At 40.8% G+C, this 17510-nt stretch overlaps 2 protein-coding genes across 2 annotated transcripts in view; both read right to left on the bottom strand.

The window, feature by feature from the left end:
* Positions 1-3116: 3116 nt before the first annotated feature.
* LOC125231882 (tether containing UBX domain for GLUT4) lies at positions 3117-7253 on the bottom strand. Its single transcript, XM_048137476.1, has 8 exons — positions 6929-7253; positions 6655-6847; positions 6197-6416; positions 5524-5899; positions 5182-5373; positions 4770-4932; positions 4434-4617; positions 3117-3367 (listed from the first exon to the last, which is right to left on the bottom strand). The coding sequence occupies exons 1-8, from the start codon at positions 7007-7009 to the stop codon at positions 3265-3267; spliced, it is 1512 nt and encodes a 503-aa protein (XP_047993433.1). The 5' UTR covers positions 7010-7253; the 3' UTR covers positions 3117-3264.
* A 3770-nt stretch (positions 7254-11023) lies between these two features.
* LOC125231622 (glutamate receptor ionotropic, NMDA 2B-like) overlaps positions 11024-17510 on the bottom strand; it is a 44031-nt gene continuing 37544 nt past the window's right edge. Inside the window, 13 exon segments of the mRNA XM_048137087.1 lie at positions 11024-11326; positions 11807-11986; positions 11988-12028; positions 12785-12885; positions 13642-13862; positions 14357-14505; positions 14853-14955; positions 15032-15309; positions 15500-15823; positions 15915-16116; positions 16364-16608; positions 16709-17022; positions 17104-17341. Coding sequence (XP_047993044.1) covers positions 11290-11326; positions 11807-11986; positions 11988-12028; positions 12785-12885; positions 13642-13862; positions 14357-14505; positions 14853-14955; positions 15032-15309; positions 15500-15823; positions 15915-16116; positions 16364-16608; positions 16709-17022; positions 17104-17341 — 2433 coding nt within the window. The 3' untranslated portion in view covers positions 11024-11289.

Genomic DNA, 17510 nt, shown 5'->3' with positions numbered 1-17510 from the left:
CAGACAATGTTATTTTCCACTGGTCCACCAAGGTGAGCAGATGAAAGGTCAGGTTCAATAGCCCTATTGATCTTGTCCCGCCTTCTTTTCGGATATATGCAACCATCGTCCTGTTGGCTGTCTGCAGTAGTACATGGGAATTTCTCAGTGTTCGACCTTGTGCCCTTATTGCTGATACTACTGCGAACTTCTCTTTCTTGTTGCTGTTCCATGTCCTTTGGTTCCTGCTCCATGTTCCTGCTAAGGTCAGTCTGTCCACATGTGCACCCCATCCGATTCCTGATGCGTCTGTAGAGAGGAAGTGTTGCACTGGCGGTAGGTGCACGGGTGCTGTTGCCTGGTGGATGGCCCCGAGCCACCATTGTATCGCTCTGAGCGCCTGGCCCGGAATGTTCAATATGTGGTGGGCGTCTCTCCCGAAAGAGCGACAAAATACTTGTAAGTGTCGGCAATGTAGCCTTCCTCTTGGAACCACAAAGCAGTCTAATCTCTGAAGAAGTTGTGTAATACATATAGTATCTTGCTTTTGTTTTGTCAGTCCCATTCGACCGAGTCGAGTGTCCCAGAGAATTCCGAGATATTGCACTGATTGAGTTGGTACCAGGATTGACTTTTCAAAATTGATATACCAGCCTAATGACCGAAAGAGTTCTACAGCCTCTGCAGTCTGAACCGGTAATGCTGCTCGGTCCTGGTGAGCTAAGAGGAAGTCGTCCAGGTAGATTAGAACCCGACAACCTCTCTTGCGTAGGATCTCCGCGACCCAGCAAGTAACACCCGCAAAGAGACGAGGGGCCGAAGAGAGGCCAAAGGGGAGGACAGTCATCTGCAATAACTCTCCCACATACTGACACATAAAAACCGCTGATGTGACTGCGCTATAGCATAAATTAAATATAACAAGATCATACCATCCCATACATTAAAATGCGACCGCCTACGAACGCGCTTACACTCCACCACACATAGATGGCGCCACAAAAAATGCCTTGTTGCCACCGATTATTTGTAGATTGGCATTAAGTGTCAATTCCGAGCCGTAAATCTTTGTCAAAAGTGACACTTAACGCCATCTACAAGTATAATCGAAAGCTACAAGACATTTTTTTGTGGCGCCATCTATGTGTGGTGGAGTGTAAGCGCGGTCTTAGGCGGTCGCATTTTAATGTATGGGATAGTATGATCTTGTTATATTTAATTTATGGCTATAGGGATATGCAAGTATCCTTGTGATATATCCACTTTCACCAACTAGTCTGTAGGTTGTAGGAAGTCTGGTACCGAGGTGTGGGAGATTAAACAAAAAGGTTTCGTCACCACATACCTGTTTAGACCCCTTAGGTCGAAGATCTCACACCCCCATCGCTTTTCTTCACCAGAAACATTTCCGACAGGAATCATGGGCCAAGCTAGCTCGGTGCAAGCTCTCAAAATGCCCGAACTCTTCAGCTTTCTTATTTCCTCTGACATCTGCCGAGACGGGTTTGTAGCAAACCGCTTTAAAATAGTAGTTGTTGGGAAAGTTAATGGGGGCTTTCGAAAAAAGAGGATGCGGGAAGCTGTTATTCCCCTCATTATGAAACTGTTGGCGCCAAGCTCCTTCCATCTCTCTTGGAAATCCGCTAGGTATCCCCCCTTGAACCCTGGATAGTCATTTCTCCTCTTTAATGTTAACGTGGCCGCCTTGTTGCCACAAAAGTTGGACTTCTTTTCTTTCCCCTTTCCCTTTTCGTCTCAGTCTTTGCGAAAAAAAATTCTTTGCTTCTTGTGGGGATAGTTCTGGGTCTCTGTAGCCTTGCGCTTCAAGGGGGCTCTCCTTTGCACGGCTGGTGCGTTCAGCCATGCTGATGGTCCGCCCAGGGAATGAACTAATTGAGAAAAGCCTTTCTTGTCGAATAAGTGTTCTTCCGTAGGAGGTATGTTTCTTATCGCTCTCTGTATGTTTCTGTCTTGAATCTCTTGCAGGATCTTCTCCCTACTAGTCTCGATACATTCGGAGCGTTTACCGCATATTACCTTTAAGGGCTTTAAGGTATCCTCAAAACATTTCTCGTAAGCCGATCCACTTCCGAACATCTCTGTAAGTCTTTTAAAAACTGTTTCTGGGTTGAGTTCTTGTAGGTCTTCCAATCGATCACTTCCTGTAGTCCTGCACGAACGAGTTCCCGCTGTTCTAAGTCATGCGTTGGATAGTCCGGCCATGACTTTCTTGGTGCCTAACATGTAGTCTTTACCCTTTAAGAATCGACACAACTAGTCGTTTATTTTTAAGTCTTTGAATGCCGGAGTGGCCGTGAAGTTTTGTAATGCCTTAACGTAACGGACCTCCCTCCACGTGCTCTGACCTAAATATTCCAGGCCTTTTACTGTCTCAACCCTGTCTGGTATAGCCTTCTTCAGTATTTTCTTCTTATCGACGTCACTCTCTAATCTTCCAAGAATCAGCTCTTTCGAACCACCTGCCGGAAACGGAATCGTGAGACACTCCGATGTAGAAGCCTTAGAGGCGTTCCCTTGTGGCACCTGTGTCGGCGGGAGAGGTGTCATACGCGCCGCCGGTAGTGGTGGTGGAGGAGGTGGCGGCGGCAATAGCGGGGGTGGATGACCCGCCGGCCACGCCGAGCCGCCCATTTTTTGCAAATAGTGGGTTAAGTATCCAACTTGGCTCATCAGAGCATCAACACGTGGATCAGATCTATCCTCCTGGAAGGACGGGCAGTTTCGCTCTGACTCCGAGTCAGAAGCTGTCTCATCGATTGTGAACCCCTTTCGGGCTCGTTTACACTCATGTGCTTTCCAAAGGCCCATAATAAGTGACTCTCGCGGTTACAGCCCAATATTTGCATTGTCACAACTTTCACAATGACGCGCCGCACAAAATAGGCATGGCGATCAAAGGGTAAGGGCCATCGGTCGACTGAATTGAATGTAACCTCAATGCGGACGCATGCGGATCCACTCACCGTGTAACTGGGCTCCTGTTAATAAGAATCAGTTTAGAAGCAAGAGCAAACATAATTATAAGCAATGCAGAAAAAATATCGAAACAGGGTAGAACATTTAGTAAATAATTATTTTTGTAATAAATTGAAATGAATACCAATTTGTATCTTTTAATTTATTTATATAAAACAGGTATGCTATGCCCCCTTTTATCAAATATAACATATTGATTTAAAAATTAACATTAACAAGCAGACTTGATTTCACAAGAGGTTAAATAAAAGTATATCAGAACCCTGGTAAGAATGATGATGGGTTCATTTATTTTTTGAACCATTTCGGTACTTTGCTATTTTTCGACGACGATGCTCCAGTATCAGATGTTCTCGGGTTGGACGAAGGTGGTTTCCTTCTATTAGGAGCTCTGTAAAAAGGAAAGTTATTTCAGCAGGGTGCAGCTGCAGTCCACAATTGAAACTGTGGTGACACAACCCATGTAATTTTCGCGACTAACTGAATAGTTAGTATAATATACCTATGACATCATATTGTTTTCAGTATATAGAATAGAATAGAATATTTTTTATTTAACATCAGTATATATATATATATACCGTGTTTCGCTTAACACTAAAAACCTGAAAACAGTTTGTTCAGAATCGAGAGTAGAATCGATTGAGCTATATCTTGATGGGGGTAATATTTTTTGTTTAATTTGTATTATTAGTTATTTTTTACGTGCCCATTCTATTGTATTCGTAATGAGACATTGTGTATATCGCATTGCTAGAGGTTGCCTACTTTTATCAGTATTTAGGGGTATTAATACTGGCTGGTTACTTGGACGATACTTTTTCTTAACCCATTTTTTTTTGCTTAACCCATCATATAATTGATGTTGGAGGCCATTGATGACTTTTTCCGTTACGAGTTTGACGTTGTTTGTCAGTTTAATCTTAATGTTTATCATAAGTCATAACAAATTGAATTCATACGGCTCATACCTAATTACAACCTTGTCATTTTGAATGTTGGGTTTACATTTGCTTACCGCGATTACCTGTCCAATTAGAAGTTTACTGTGACAAAGCTTTAAAGTGTTTTAGAGTGACATCTTAGCTGTCTATTGGTCAACCTTATGTCGTTGCAGTAACGTACACAAATAAATAGTTTTAAGGTGTATGATGGTAGTTAGCAATTATTTTATTGAGCGTAGAGTTAAAAGTCGAGTAGAGCTGTACAGAAAATTAAAAATTCAATTTAAAAAAAGTAAACATCAGATTTAAATACGAATACTCTAGATGAGTTTAAAGAAATAAAAATCAGTTGGGGTGTCTGAGGTTTTGAGTGATACCGGAAACACGTTGTATATTACCTTGGTGTATGGAATATCAAACAAAAATAGGTACATAAATCTTAGACTCCGTACTTAATGTTCAGGATACTGAAATAAGAGATTTTTTTATTAGTTATGTAGTAATAGAACGTACCGGTACTTTGACGCTAGGATGCTGGCGGCATCGCTGGCAGTCTTCTTTAAATATAGTTCTTTCTTCAGATACTTTGGGTTTGCTTCTTCCTGCAGCCATTTAAAATGCATGTGGACGCACGGGACGAATTTTGCTTCCAGTAATGTCATGTTCGGATCTAAGGTTTCTTTCAGTGGTGTAACAACTGGAAAGTAATAAATGATAACTAATCATACGAGGAGTTAAAATCTGTTTATTCGAGCCCACAATATACGCGCCCAATCAACTTTCGTTACATAGTCATCTTGGCTAGTCTCCAGGTATCTTTGCTTAGAGACACAATGTAAAGTAACTTACATGTGGTAAATGGTTTATCCGGAGTTTCTAGGTAGTCTTTGATGAAATTGTAGATATCACCTATGGTGTTGTCAGGTGAGAAAATGCCTTGAAGAATTACATGGTCTGGGAACTGTATCCGGACCACTGCACTCTTATACTGAGCTAATCTCTGTTCTGAACTCTGTAAAATGGAGAAAAATTAGAATATAAGATTTTTGTTTTAACTTTAGGTTTCATTGGTTAGTTCGAATCAATGAATTAAAATAAGGTGGTTCTATGTTTTAGAAGGAATAGAAGGTTCTATCAGCCTTTATTTTATAGATGGTTATTGTGTTAACACACTTCTTTAAAACCAAAATATACAATCTACATACAATGTGATTTGGTTTCTGAGATATAGGCACAAATAAAATAAGTGAAAATACTGAACCTGTTTTTCCATCTCTTCTTTTTTCGTTGATGTGAGTAAGGGTGTGTTTTCTAATTGCAAACGATTTTGCTGAAGGTCCCTGAACAGTCTCCGCACCTCTTCCACTGACAACTCATAGAAATCATCTGGCAGGTCGTCCAATTCTTCTTGCTCTTCTTTTGGTGTGAAAATAATTGCCTTTTGTGACCCCAACTGAAAAATAATTATAAAAGCATTTAGTGATTGAACATCAACATTCAACCACAACTACACCTCATAATTATGCCCCACTCTTAAACAGACAGACAATAAGTGAAAATAGGGAATGAGTGTTTACTAGCTATAAAAATATTATGCACTTACAAATGTAACTTCTTCTTCTATCATCAGTCTTCTTTCTAAGTTTTCTGAGGAAACAGATGTAGCACTATTTGTATTAGACACAACTTCATCTACTTCCATTGACTCATTATTTTTTGAAGGAGGTTCTGTTACAACTGTCTCAGCTGGTTCAGCTGTAGTTTCTACCTTTTGTTTTTCTACTCTCTCTTTTTGTTTTTTGATTAAATCTATTGGGTTAGTGCTCTTTGTAAATGCAGTTTTGTGGACATTGGAGGGCTGTGCATTAGATGGTCCTGCTGTATTGTTCTCTTCTGGGGTTGATGGCTTCCTTTCTTGGTTCTCTTTCTCTTCTTTAGGTGGAAAGGGTCTCCGGTACACAGTTGAGACATTTGCTTGCCTGTATAAAATTGTAATCAATCATAGACTATAAGGAGTGGTTGCAGATAATAAATAATAATATTAACAATGTATAGGTTAATATTGAAATTAAATTCAGTTTGAATAATAACAAATCGACGACAACAACGTATAGGGTGCAAACTGCAATTATTTTTTTCAGAAAATTGCACCTTACCCACCAACGTACAAGGTGCTATCTGCTACAAAAAAAAATCGCAGATTTCGCCTTGTACGTTGTTGTCGTCGAAATGTTGAAGTGTTGAATAGTCCAAAATGAGTAAACAATAAAACTTACGTAGCATTTTCTGCTTTGTTCAACAGTCTCAGAATAGCTCTGCCCCCTATTAGACCCAGCTGACGCAGAGTCTTTTCTTTCAGTGCAGGCACCCCAGTTATTTCATGTCTCATGTAGAGGACAGTTGGGTGTGTTAATGTCTTGAGTTCTTCTGGTGCCATAGAATTGACAAGATCAAACAGTGATGTGTTGGGTGCAAAATCTGCTGTTCTTCTTTCACCTATTAATATTACAGCATACATTGTAAAAATTATGAATAGTAACCACTTTCTTAATACAGTACTTATAAGAACATTAAATATTCCAATTAATGTTCTCTTCTGAGAATTAAAATGAATTTCATGTATGTATACAGGAGAATTTTGAAGTATACATAATAAAAAATTAAGTAGGTATTTCTTATTAACCACATCCCATCACCTGCAATTATTTTGTGAAACTTTGTATATTATACTTACCATCTGCAAATTGTAATCCAATAGTAACATTTGTTTCATGGCGCGATCGATCTGATTCTACCATCTCTAAAGTGGCTTTGTTTGGTATATTGGACCAACGAAGAGTACTTGTCAAGTCTATAATCTGATTGTAGTGTTTCAACCCGTACTCATCAGGCTGAAAGCCTTGCTTCTCACAGACGTCTTCCAAAACCTTCAAATAACATTTGATGATTAATTGGATCTTATTTAAAACACCAAAATTGTATCGCAATATCAGACAAATAATAATAACCTGCAAAAAGCTTGTATTTGGAGTACAGTGAACTTTCTGCCTTCTGCCATTTGGAGTTAATACAACAAGATCTTTAGACATGTTTCTAAATCTATAGTTTAAATTGAATTTATATATTAAATTGAATCTAAATTGTTGTAAAAGTGATTATCATCGAAGTAGGAGCCGTCAATTGATGTTTGGTTTGACAGTTTGACATTGACAGCCGGGCCAGCGGGTAAAAATGCTAGTAGCGTTAAGTGCAATTTAATTCATACATAATGCTTGGTCAAATTAAGCTTTAACATAATACAATACAGTTTTAAATTGAAAATCATTTGAAAATAACTATTTTCCCAACAGGGTGTGTTCTCGACAAAATGGATAAAGCTAGGAACATACTACGCGGACGTCCGTCGTAAATCGACCGCGGACGGGAATCTGGACAATTAAGCTAGGAACATACTGCGCGGACGTCCGTCGTGAATCGACCGCGGACGGGAATCTGGACAATGGAAATACACATAACCGTGCAAACTATCGGTCGACGGACGTGGACGTGACCTTGAGCGCATGGACGTCCGATCGAAATCTGGCTCGCTGGATGTTTTGTTCCGTGCACACTGTTCGGTCGCGGTCGATTTATGACGGACGTCCGCGTAGTATGTTCCTAGCTTTATATTCTTTGGCCCATTCTTTAATCCATACTAATATTATAAATGGGAAAGTGTGTCTGTTTGTTTGTCCGTCTTTCACGGCCAAACGGAGAGACGAAATGACGTGATTTTTTAAGTGGAGATAGTTGAAGGGATGGAGAGTAACATAGGCTTTTGTCTCTTTCTAACGCGTGCGAAGCCGCGGGAAAAAGCTCGTATTACATAAATAATATATTCAATGCTGACAAGTTGACAACCCGCCTATCAGGTATTCTTATTTTATGATTTTGTTTCCAGCCTACTATAGCTATACAATAATATATTACTAAAGGCTTAAAACGTAGTGATTCAATGCTCTTTGGGCTTCGCCAACAGACCAAGTTCCTTATTGTGTAGGTACCTACCTGACTTTCGGGATCTTGGCGTGAACTATCGATTCGTTTTAAGAGGCCATTCAACGAAAACGTCGTAATAATGTAAAATTGATAGTTTTAGTCGGCAAAATGCTATACTTTCCGTCATCTAACAGACTTATTAAGTTCAAGATTCGATTAGGACATCTTCTTAACTTACATGTTGTGAGACTGGATTTTTGAAAACTAACTCACTTAATTAATTATGATTTTTTTTCTGGTGCATGTTTAGGAAAACCCGCAAAAAGTGCTGACTTAGTCCGTCTAATTTGTAAAATTTGGATAGTTTTGAATGCTTCAAGTGATAAATTTTTATTATGTATATCCTGTACTACAATCTTCTGAGACTACTTCTTTGTTATAAGGCTTTAGAATAGAGTAAATGAGGATATGATGAATCCAATTTGTTTCAGAAATCACCTCAGAATAAGTGTCAATTTCTTCGAAAACTTACGTGTTTTTGAAGTAGTTTTAATATAAATATAATCTGCAACGCTTACTTAAACAGATTTTATGCAAAAGTTTTCTATTACTTGCAATTTAATATTTTTGACGATTTTTTAAAAATGCCTCCTTATTACCGGTTACGCGCGCTTGCGATGTCAGTACCGCGGCAGAGGTAGGACGTATGTCAGTCCGCTCCGCACGCGGCTCGACGATCGCGAAGTTATTTTGTCATTGTGTGCGGCACCCGCCGTGTCCAAAACCGCACTTGTGTGCATGTTTGGCTGCACTGTTGCATGTATACTGCGACCGAAAACTTTGATCCTTGGGTTGACGACTTTGGTAACTAACTAATTAACTTGACTAATATTTTTAGTAAGTATTATTTATTATTGAATAATTATCATTTTAGGTTAATGACTCGTGTCAACAAAATCTTTGACAATAGATGGTACTCAGGATCTGATGATGAAGTCAGATGGTAGTCATGAGTTCTCATCAACCAGGTCTTGAAACCATTTCGTGTTTGGGCTCGTTTGATTCGCCTCAACAAGATCTTTGACAAGAGGTGATGGTACCCAGGATCTGATGATGAAGCCGGAAGGTAGTCAAGAGAATTCAACAACCAGGTCTTGAAACCGCTTCGAGTTTGGGCTCGTTTGATTCGTCTCAACAAGATATTTGACAAGAGATGGTATCCAGGATCTGATGGTGAAGCCGGAAGGTAGTCAAGAGTATTCAACAACCAGGTCTTGAAACTCCTTTATGTTTGGGCTCGTTTGATTCGTCTCAACAAGATCTTTGACAAGAGATGGTACCCAGGATCTGATGATGAAGCTGGAAGGTAGTCAAGAGAATTCATCAACCAGGTCTTGAAACAACTTCGTGTTTGGGCTCGTTTGATTCGTCTCAACAAGATCTTTGACAAGAGATGGTACCCAGGATCTGATGATGAAGACAGATGGTAGTCAAGAGTTCTCATCAACCAGGTCTAGTAACCACTTCGTGTTTGGGTTCGTTTGATTCGTCTCAACAAGATCTTTGACAAGAGATGGTAATCACTCTTTTATACTCTGGCTCATCCACTGTCTCAGTGTGTCACCAGTCAATTAAAGCAAGTAGGCGTAGCGTAGGTATTTCCTTACAAAAATCTAATACATAGATGTGGACCTTCCTGTGCTCCATGCAATTAAAACAACATAATATTTAAGAACCGGCCAAGAGTGTAGGGTTCCGTAGTTTTCCGTATTTTTCTCAAAAACTACAGAACCTATCAAGTTCAAAACAGTTTTCCTAGAAAATTTATAAAGTTCTACTTTTGTGATTTTTTAAATATTTTTTAAATATATGGTTAAAAAGTTAGAGTGGGGGGGATACACATTTTTTTCCTTTAGGAGCGATTATTTCAGAAAATATTAATATTGTCAAAAAACGATTTAATAAACCCTTATTCATTTTTAAATACCTATCCAACAATATATCACACATTGGGGTTGGAAAAAAAATATCATCCCCCACTTTACATGTAGGGGGTTCCCTAATAAAACATTTTTTTCCATTTTTTATTTTTGCACTTTGTTGGCGTGATTGATATACATATTGGTACCAAATTTCAGCTTTCTAGTGCTTACGGTTACTGAGATTATCCGCGGACGGACGGACGGACGGACAGACAGACATGGCGAAACTATAAGGGTTCCTAGTTGACTACGGAACTCTAAAAACTGTGATAAGTTTAATAATTAAACTAAAAGGTCAAGTATTGATGCACGAAATCATGTATGCAAATATGTAATACATATGGTGGTATTTTTACGCAAGTATCAATAATGGTTAGTCCGCAACGCTACTGACGGCGTGGCGGTACCGACCACGAATGCTATCCCTTTCGCTCTAGCCGCACGTAAGGTTGGTTCGAAGAGGATCGCATGCTATGTCTGTACCGCAGGCTACAATCGTTATGCTTCTGGTTATAGTGTGCGTCTGCACACAGGCGCACGCGAGCGCCGCCGGCGCCGAAATGCGAGCAAGCAGATTTTTTGAAAGCGCTCTTAGCGGTAAAGGGTTAAGCGTCCTCCACACACTCGCACCGCGATACGCGCGCTAGTGTGGAGGGCGCTTCATAAGTGTGCAACGGTAACCAGTGTCGGGTCTTATGTACGTCCAGCCAAGAAAGTGGTTTACCACTTTTCGACTCTATTTGAAATAGGTACATAAGGTCGAAAAGTGGTAAACCACTTTTTTGGCTGACTGTGTGTCGCCTGGCGTGTCGGGTCTTATGTATTACGGTCAGCCAAGAAAGTGGTTTACCACTTTTCGACTCTATTTAAAGTACATAAGGTCGAAAAGTGGTAAACCACTTTTTTGGCTGACTGTACATATATTATTGTTTGCGGCATTCGAAGAGTAGGTAAGATACGAGTATTATATGTAAGTAGCACTTTTCACACGGTCCAACATGCTTACTATGTAGCAAATCCGCACTCCGTTGCCTACCTTTTTGTGGACTGTCATGTTGACAGGCATTATTGTCCTACAAGTGCTCTACCTACAGGAACACTCGTCTCCAGGATTGGTATAACAGGGAAGGCAAAACAAAATAATATTGTTCAAAAAATATATTTTATTGTTAGTAGACAACACGAGGGCGCGCGCCCGGGGCCCAGCCCGCTCCGCGCGCGCGTCCCACAACAACGCTTCGCTATCTACGTCCAGCTCTCTGTTTTAATAATTGGAATAATTTATTTAATAATTACAACGCTTTTTTATCTGTCCGTATTTTTAACATTAGGTATAACTAACTTCGTCTTGTATAACTTGGTGTAAGAACAGCCTTCAGGAATTGAAATAGGGTGGCGCAAAAAGCGCCTCACAGCACTGTTTCCATTTCGACTCGCGTCCGCTCTCTGGAATAAAATATTTTCATAATTTAATAAATTAACTATACTGAAACACACCCAGCTCGTATGTCATAGTCATAGTACTTTATTCATGAACAATATAGCAATGTAAAAAAAGGCGCGAAATTCTTTTTTTTTGAGAAATGAAGTTTTTTTTTTATTGCTGCCTTTTCCTGCTGACAACAATCGCTGTGCTAGAATTATCATCATTGACAACATCGCAGTGCTACTGGCGTCCCGTTTTATAATAGGTAGGTATAGCCAGTACAGTACCTATAGGTATTGATTTGAAAGGGACGACTTCACAAGGTCGCTGTCAATTCGCATACAATGTTTTTCAAAGTTTTGGGTTGGCAGGTGGCGACATCTGTTTTAACCTTTCATTGCGTCTCCTCTCTCCTCATTTCATTTTTGTATGTGAAGTGAGAGAGACAGATGCTAGTACTGTGTGCGATCATGACTCAAATACGTGAGTTGAGTAGTTACTTAGAGCGCAAGTCGCCGCAGGACAGCGGGCGGTCGAGGTCGGGCAGCAGGTCGGCGGGCGCGCGCAGCGTGCGCGGGCGCGTGGCGTCGGTAGCGGCGCCGAGCAGCTCGGCCGCGCTGGCCAACCGCCGCGGCGGCGGCGCCAGCCCGTGCGCCGCGAGCGCCGCTGCCAGCTGCCGCGCGCGCCATTGCCGCGTCGCGTTCGTGACGCGCTCGCCAAATCTACGTAACAAAAAATACATATTTTACGATAGAGGATCCCTCTACTCGAACAGCAGTTGTTGTTTGGGAAAGTATCTACACCACAACCAAGGATTATTTATATAGGATTTGCAATCTTCATACTAAGAATCGTACCTCCATTTTTTAGCACCGTCTATCAAATACTATCATGATGCCTTCAAATTTGTTTTTTTTCAAAATGTGTATTATCGTGATCGTGATATCATCATATTAAAATAAAGAATGTCTTTTATTCTTATAAAAAATAAAAACGCAAAAATATTTTCAGAAAATATAATCTTGGCCACTTCCAGGCTGCGAAACAGCGCCATCTAGTTTTAAGCCTAAAAGTCCCATACATTTCAGGGGTACGCTTTTTTGTATGGGCTTTGTCTGTCCGGGTCGGACGCTTGTTTGCCACCGAAGTAATGTAAAACAACATGCACCACACTTCTACTACAGAGTGTAACAAAAATGGTGGTGATCCGTTTAAGGGCGTACTCAGTATCGTATTCTTATCAGGAAAAAGTAGCAGAAAATTTTTTTTTCGCTAAAAAAAATTTTCACTTTTGTATGAGCCGGGCCGCGCGAATCGGTCGAATCTCCATACAAAGATAAAAAAATTTATTGCGAAAAAAAATTTTTATCCTACTTTTTCCTGATGAGAATACGATACTGAATACGCCCTTAAACGGATCACCACCATTTTTGTTACACCCTGTATATATCAAATATATATCCAGTGTACAAACTGACCTGAGCTGCACAGACAGCAGAGCGGCAGTGGCCACGTCCTCGCATTCCGAAACCTTGCGCTGCCGCCTCCACCACGGCGCCGTGAAACGACAGAGATTGTCCTGTAAAAGAAAGCATAACTTGTAAAAAATATCTGTTTGTAATCTTCACGAACCTTCGGAAATTATGGGCCAAGACAAAAGACAACTACTAGTCTTAGCTGACGTTATCTGGGGTCATTTTACGTAAGTTTCTGTTGTGAAGTGCATACTAAGAGGATACGGTAGCGAAAATGCTAAAATGGAAAGGAGGCCCCCTTTCAACTTGGGAATTTTAGTTAAATATACAAGTGTTATTAACTAGATTTATCGAAAAAAAATTGTCCATTAAGAACAACTCAGTCAAAAGATATTTTAAAAAAATCTTTAAATTCGAGATTCCTCCTTCAAAACTTAATCAATCGGAACGAAATTTGAGAATCTGAATTACAATTAAATAATCTATGTCGGACCGTTAAGATTTTTTGGTTAATTTTTACCAATCTTGAGTATCACACCTTTTTTTGCGCCACAATGAAAAAGGCCGTTTTTGGAAATTTTTGATTGGCTTTAGAGTCTTTAAAAAGCAGAATATCAAAAAAAATCAAAACGGTCCGACACAGATAAAAATAATAACAATCTGTGTTGAAAAAATCATTGCTCTATCTTGAAACACCAGGGAGGAAATAGTCGAGAGCGTTTGTAAGGAGAATTTACCCCTACCGTATCGTCTTAAGCATATTTTCTTATGAACAAGGGCTCGAGATAGTTGCAGCGAGCAGCAGCGTGAGGCCGCAATCACTAGCAGTATACCGGTCATCAGGGACAGGAACCACTCACCCATCGATAAGGACACGAGGGCGCAACAAGGGCCCACGGTGGAGGCGGCGAGGTGGCCGCGCATGTAGCGGAAGTACAGGTGCTCGAGGAGGAGCAGTAATGCTGCCAGCAGGATGCCGGCCATGAGCAGCAGGAACGCCGAGAGGAATTGCTCCAGCGCGAGCGGGTCCGACGACTTGTGCTCCTGCTTGTTGGGCTTGCAGGTGCCGGTCATCCAGTATCTGGAGAATAATACTCGCATTGTGGAAACATAGCTACAGTTGCCATCAGATGCATGCATAGTGTTCTTTTAAGTGCAGTTTTCCATCCAATATTCCTACAAAAATTCTGATAAAAAGATTCTTATTATACAGGATTCACAAGATCATCTCAAAACCAAAATTGTTTAATCAGAATCGGCCCCCAGGCTGCTTTCGACGAATGATTATAACAACGTTTAGCTTTTGTTTATAAATTATTCTGAATTATTTTATTATTTACGGTCCTACATGCAGTCTGAAAAAAGCGGGAAACAGAGACAATCATACAGCTGACTGCAAAGAGAATATACCTAATGTATAATACTGGCCGATATTACTTTCTCGTTCTAATGTTTCAACGAAGAAGTAATATAGGCATTTAGACAGCTGTCTTCTATACATTTAACACAAGGACCGGAACTATTACTACAAGGTTTAATTATATGTGTTTAATTTAATTATCATTAATTAATTACCTTCTTAATCTTTCAAGATCTCCATTAGATCGCAAATCAAGTAACCTCTTGTTAAACATACTCAGATATTTCGAGTTTCGTGCAAACGCTAGGCCATACCCAGACATGGCATACCACGCACCGACTGTCAGCAATCGGCAATCCTCGTCCTGAAAAATAAAAAATGTTAATTTATACGTAAGGACATATTTAGATTATTTAGTAATATGTAATTAATCAATTATTTAAATAACAATCTCAAATAATACTGGATAATAATAAAAAATCCCGAGCAAATTAATCAATTGCACGAGCTAAATGCAGTAGGTACGAATATTAATTATTAAATTTTGAATAGACAATTAATAAAATTGACGGAACGTTGCGCTTGGCTTGCTACGATGTGTTCTACAAGTGCTACGAGTGCTACGACGCTACGACACCTTCCTTATAGAAGCTACGAAATAGCTTTGTACTGTACTGTTTTACGCTGGGTGCAATAAAAATAAAAACTCACCTGAGATACTAAATAATCCAATACAGTGCCATCATAAATAAAGGCATCTAGTTCTCCCGTGAGGACTCCTTGTACCCCTGCACCCACTGTGCTGCGATTATATCTAAAAGAAAAGGTATGTATTAATAAAATTTCTTATATGTACATTTTACATTTCGAAAAGCGCTAACGATACTCACTGTGACATATAGGCATGTGGTTCTTGGAAATATTTCGCCAGCGTAGCATCCGTGTGAGACCATGGCACTGTCCCGAATTTGAGCGGAGGCCGTATCGTCAGAGGCCTTGATATTCGGGGGTCGTCCAGCCCACTCAGTTCATGGAACTCCTCGCGAGTTATCATGAAAGCTGCCAAGTTGGCAGTGTATATGGCGAGGAACACCACGGCAAACATGGCCCACATGTTTGTCATGAATCGGGCAGTAAATCCACGCGGAGAGTCCACATGGACCGAGGCCTGTTGTAGAAATAAAACAGGGTGATCTTATTAAATCGGAGGAGCACTTTGGCTTATTCAGACGTTTATAAACTTTTTACTCATCAGTAAATGCAAAATGTACTAAAAGTCGAGTTATGGTTATAATGTCAGAGCTTTAACGAATTGTAAAGGTCATCGTTTAAAATATAAGTGCATTATTGACACTTGCCTGAAAAAGAACCGCCCAAACAATCCAATATGTTCGACATAGTGAGAAACGGTTCTGTGGCGCTCGATTCGAATCCTGTCCCGTGGAGCAATCAAATCCACTCGGCGATAACCATTCGAAGAAGAAAATGGAGAAGGTTGCGGCCTGTATCGCGACGGCTCCCACCAGCATCCACGATGCTGTGTCAAACGGCTCTAGGAAAGCTGTGGGGGAGATGATGCCGGTTCTCTTTGCCACTACTATTGCTACGCCGGTCTCCATGAATGGCACGCTGAAGTCTACTACGGCTTCACGATCGGAGTTGATAATTAAAGACGTTAGGACCTAAAAGATGAATTTTCCGTTAGAAATAAATCAACAATATTTTTTTACCAAAATCTACCGCAGAGATAAGTGGAAGAAGAACTTAGTTTACCATATCAGTCTTCTTGTTAACGAGGTCCGCGATGAGCCCGTTCCACTTGCCGTGGTGCAACGTGCCCCAGCGGCCGTCTTCGACCCGCGACAACTCGTAGGTGAAGCCCAACTGCTCCGCTAACTGCTGCAGCAGATCGATGCAAAAACCACTGCAGCATTGATACAGCGAGCTGTTTCTGTGCGCAGTTCCTGCTTCCAACCTGGATTAAGAGTGTCCTTTAAGAGATGCTTTGACAGCTTATCTATATATTTGAATGCGGTGGTCAACTCTGAATGCATACTCAGTCGTGTTGATACGACTGTACGATAAAAAAAATTCGTTATTCGATTAAAATCAGGTTGTAAAAAGTAATATGATTGATATTATATCCAGCATTGAGGCTTGGCCCCATGGGCGCGGTAGATTACATTACAATTAAATAAATAAACTAGATAGATAGGACTTACCCTGCTACTTCAACCTCGGGAGCAATTCTGCATATGACGCCGCGATCTAAAATGCAGCGTCCGCTTATAGGGTCGGGCGGGGCGAGATTTATGTAAGGTGGCTCCTCTAAAAATGTGATCCTCATGTGGAACTTTTCGGGTACACCTTGTGGCGGTGTGTGTAAACCACCGGGCCAGACTATATCCTTGATGTCAAGACGTTCTTTTGGATATGAATTCCACGTGCCAATTTCGTCCCAAACCAACTGTTGAATATAATAATTAGTATCAGAACCCGCATCTTATAAGATGTTTTGGCTTCATGAAGATTAATCATATCTTATTTTTAGAAAAAAATGGACTGACCTGTTCACCCATAGCAGGCCTAAGATTCATGATCTTGAGTTCAGCGGCTCTCAATTCTCCATCAGGAGTGAATTCTATGCTAGGTCTACCCGCTTCACTTTCCACGCTGACGTTCCTCAGATGTTGGTAGAACCGTTCCCCGGTCGACCAGCGCGCTTCGCTTGCGCCCGCGCCACTACAAGATAACCTAGTACCCAGCGGGTGCCGAGCGTTTTCTGGCGCCAATATATACGACTCAACGCCGTATGCGAACACTTTCACTGCAGTAGCTATCTCTGCGATCAGCGATGAGCTTGATGTGTCGAAGTGTATACCTGAATTTTAATTGTTCATTATAATCGCAGAATATTTACTGGCAGAACAGCTCATGGCAAATATGTTGTAGAGAAACTTACCTAGCATACCTACAGGAAACTTATTAGGTTGCTGCATTGAGCCGAGCACACTTTGCGTAACGATCCACACGAAGTTCTCGCTAGTGAGGTGGAGGTCGCCGGCAGTGGACAGGATGTCGGCGGCCTCCTCGCGCGTGGCGTACAGAAGCATCACACGCGCCTCGCTAGTCACTAGCTCGTTGAGGTCTGTAGGCTTCTTGACCACTACGGCGTTCAATATTGTAAACTTGAAGCGGTCCTGAAACAAGTAAATTCTCTTTAGTAGGTCATACTTATATGTGCAGGTGACCTTCATTAGTTCTCAGGTTGTGAATGAGTTTTTGTCATCCCAACACAACAGTGAACTGCGCAGCGCTCTATTTCTACGTGTGTGCATACTTTCGGAGTAAGATTAGGTAAATACTTAT

The sequence above is a fragment of the Leguminivora glycinivorella genome, chromosome 12 (assembly GCF_023078275.1).
Source record: "Leguminivora glycinivorella isolate SPB_JAAS2020 chromosome 12, LegGlyc_1.1, whole genome shotgun sequence".
In the NCBI taxonomy this organism is placed as follows: domain Eukaryota; kingdom Metazoa; phylum Arthropoda; class Insecta; order Lepidoptera; family Tortricidae; genus Leguminivora; species Leguminivora glycinivorella.
The sequence above is the reverse complement of the archived record's forward strand: the minus strand, read 5'-3'. Positions and strand labels throughout refer to the sequence as shown.

Excerpts from the sequence above, each read along its gene's own strand:
- LOC125231882 (XM_048137476.1), bottom strand. The coding sequence starts at position 7,009 with ATGTCTAAAGATCTTGTTGTATTAACTCCAAATGGCAGAAGGCAGAAA. Across the intron at positions 5,900-6,196 it reads AACAAAGCAGAAAATGCTAC|GCAAGCAAATGTCTCAACTG; the intron begins GTAAGTTTTATT and ends AATTTTATACAG. Across the intron at positions 3,368-4,433 it reads ATCCTAGCGTCAAAGTACCG|AGCTCCTAATAGAAGGAAAC; the intron begins GTACGTTCTATT and ends TCCTTTTTACAG.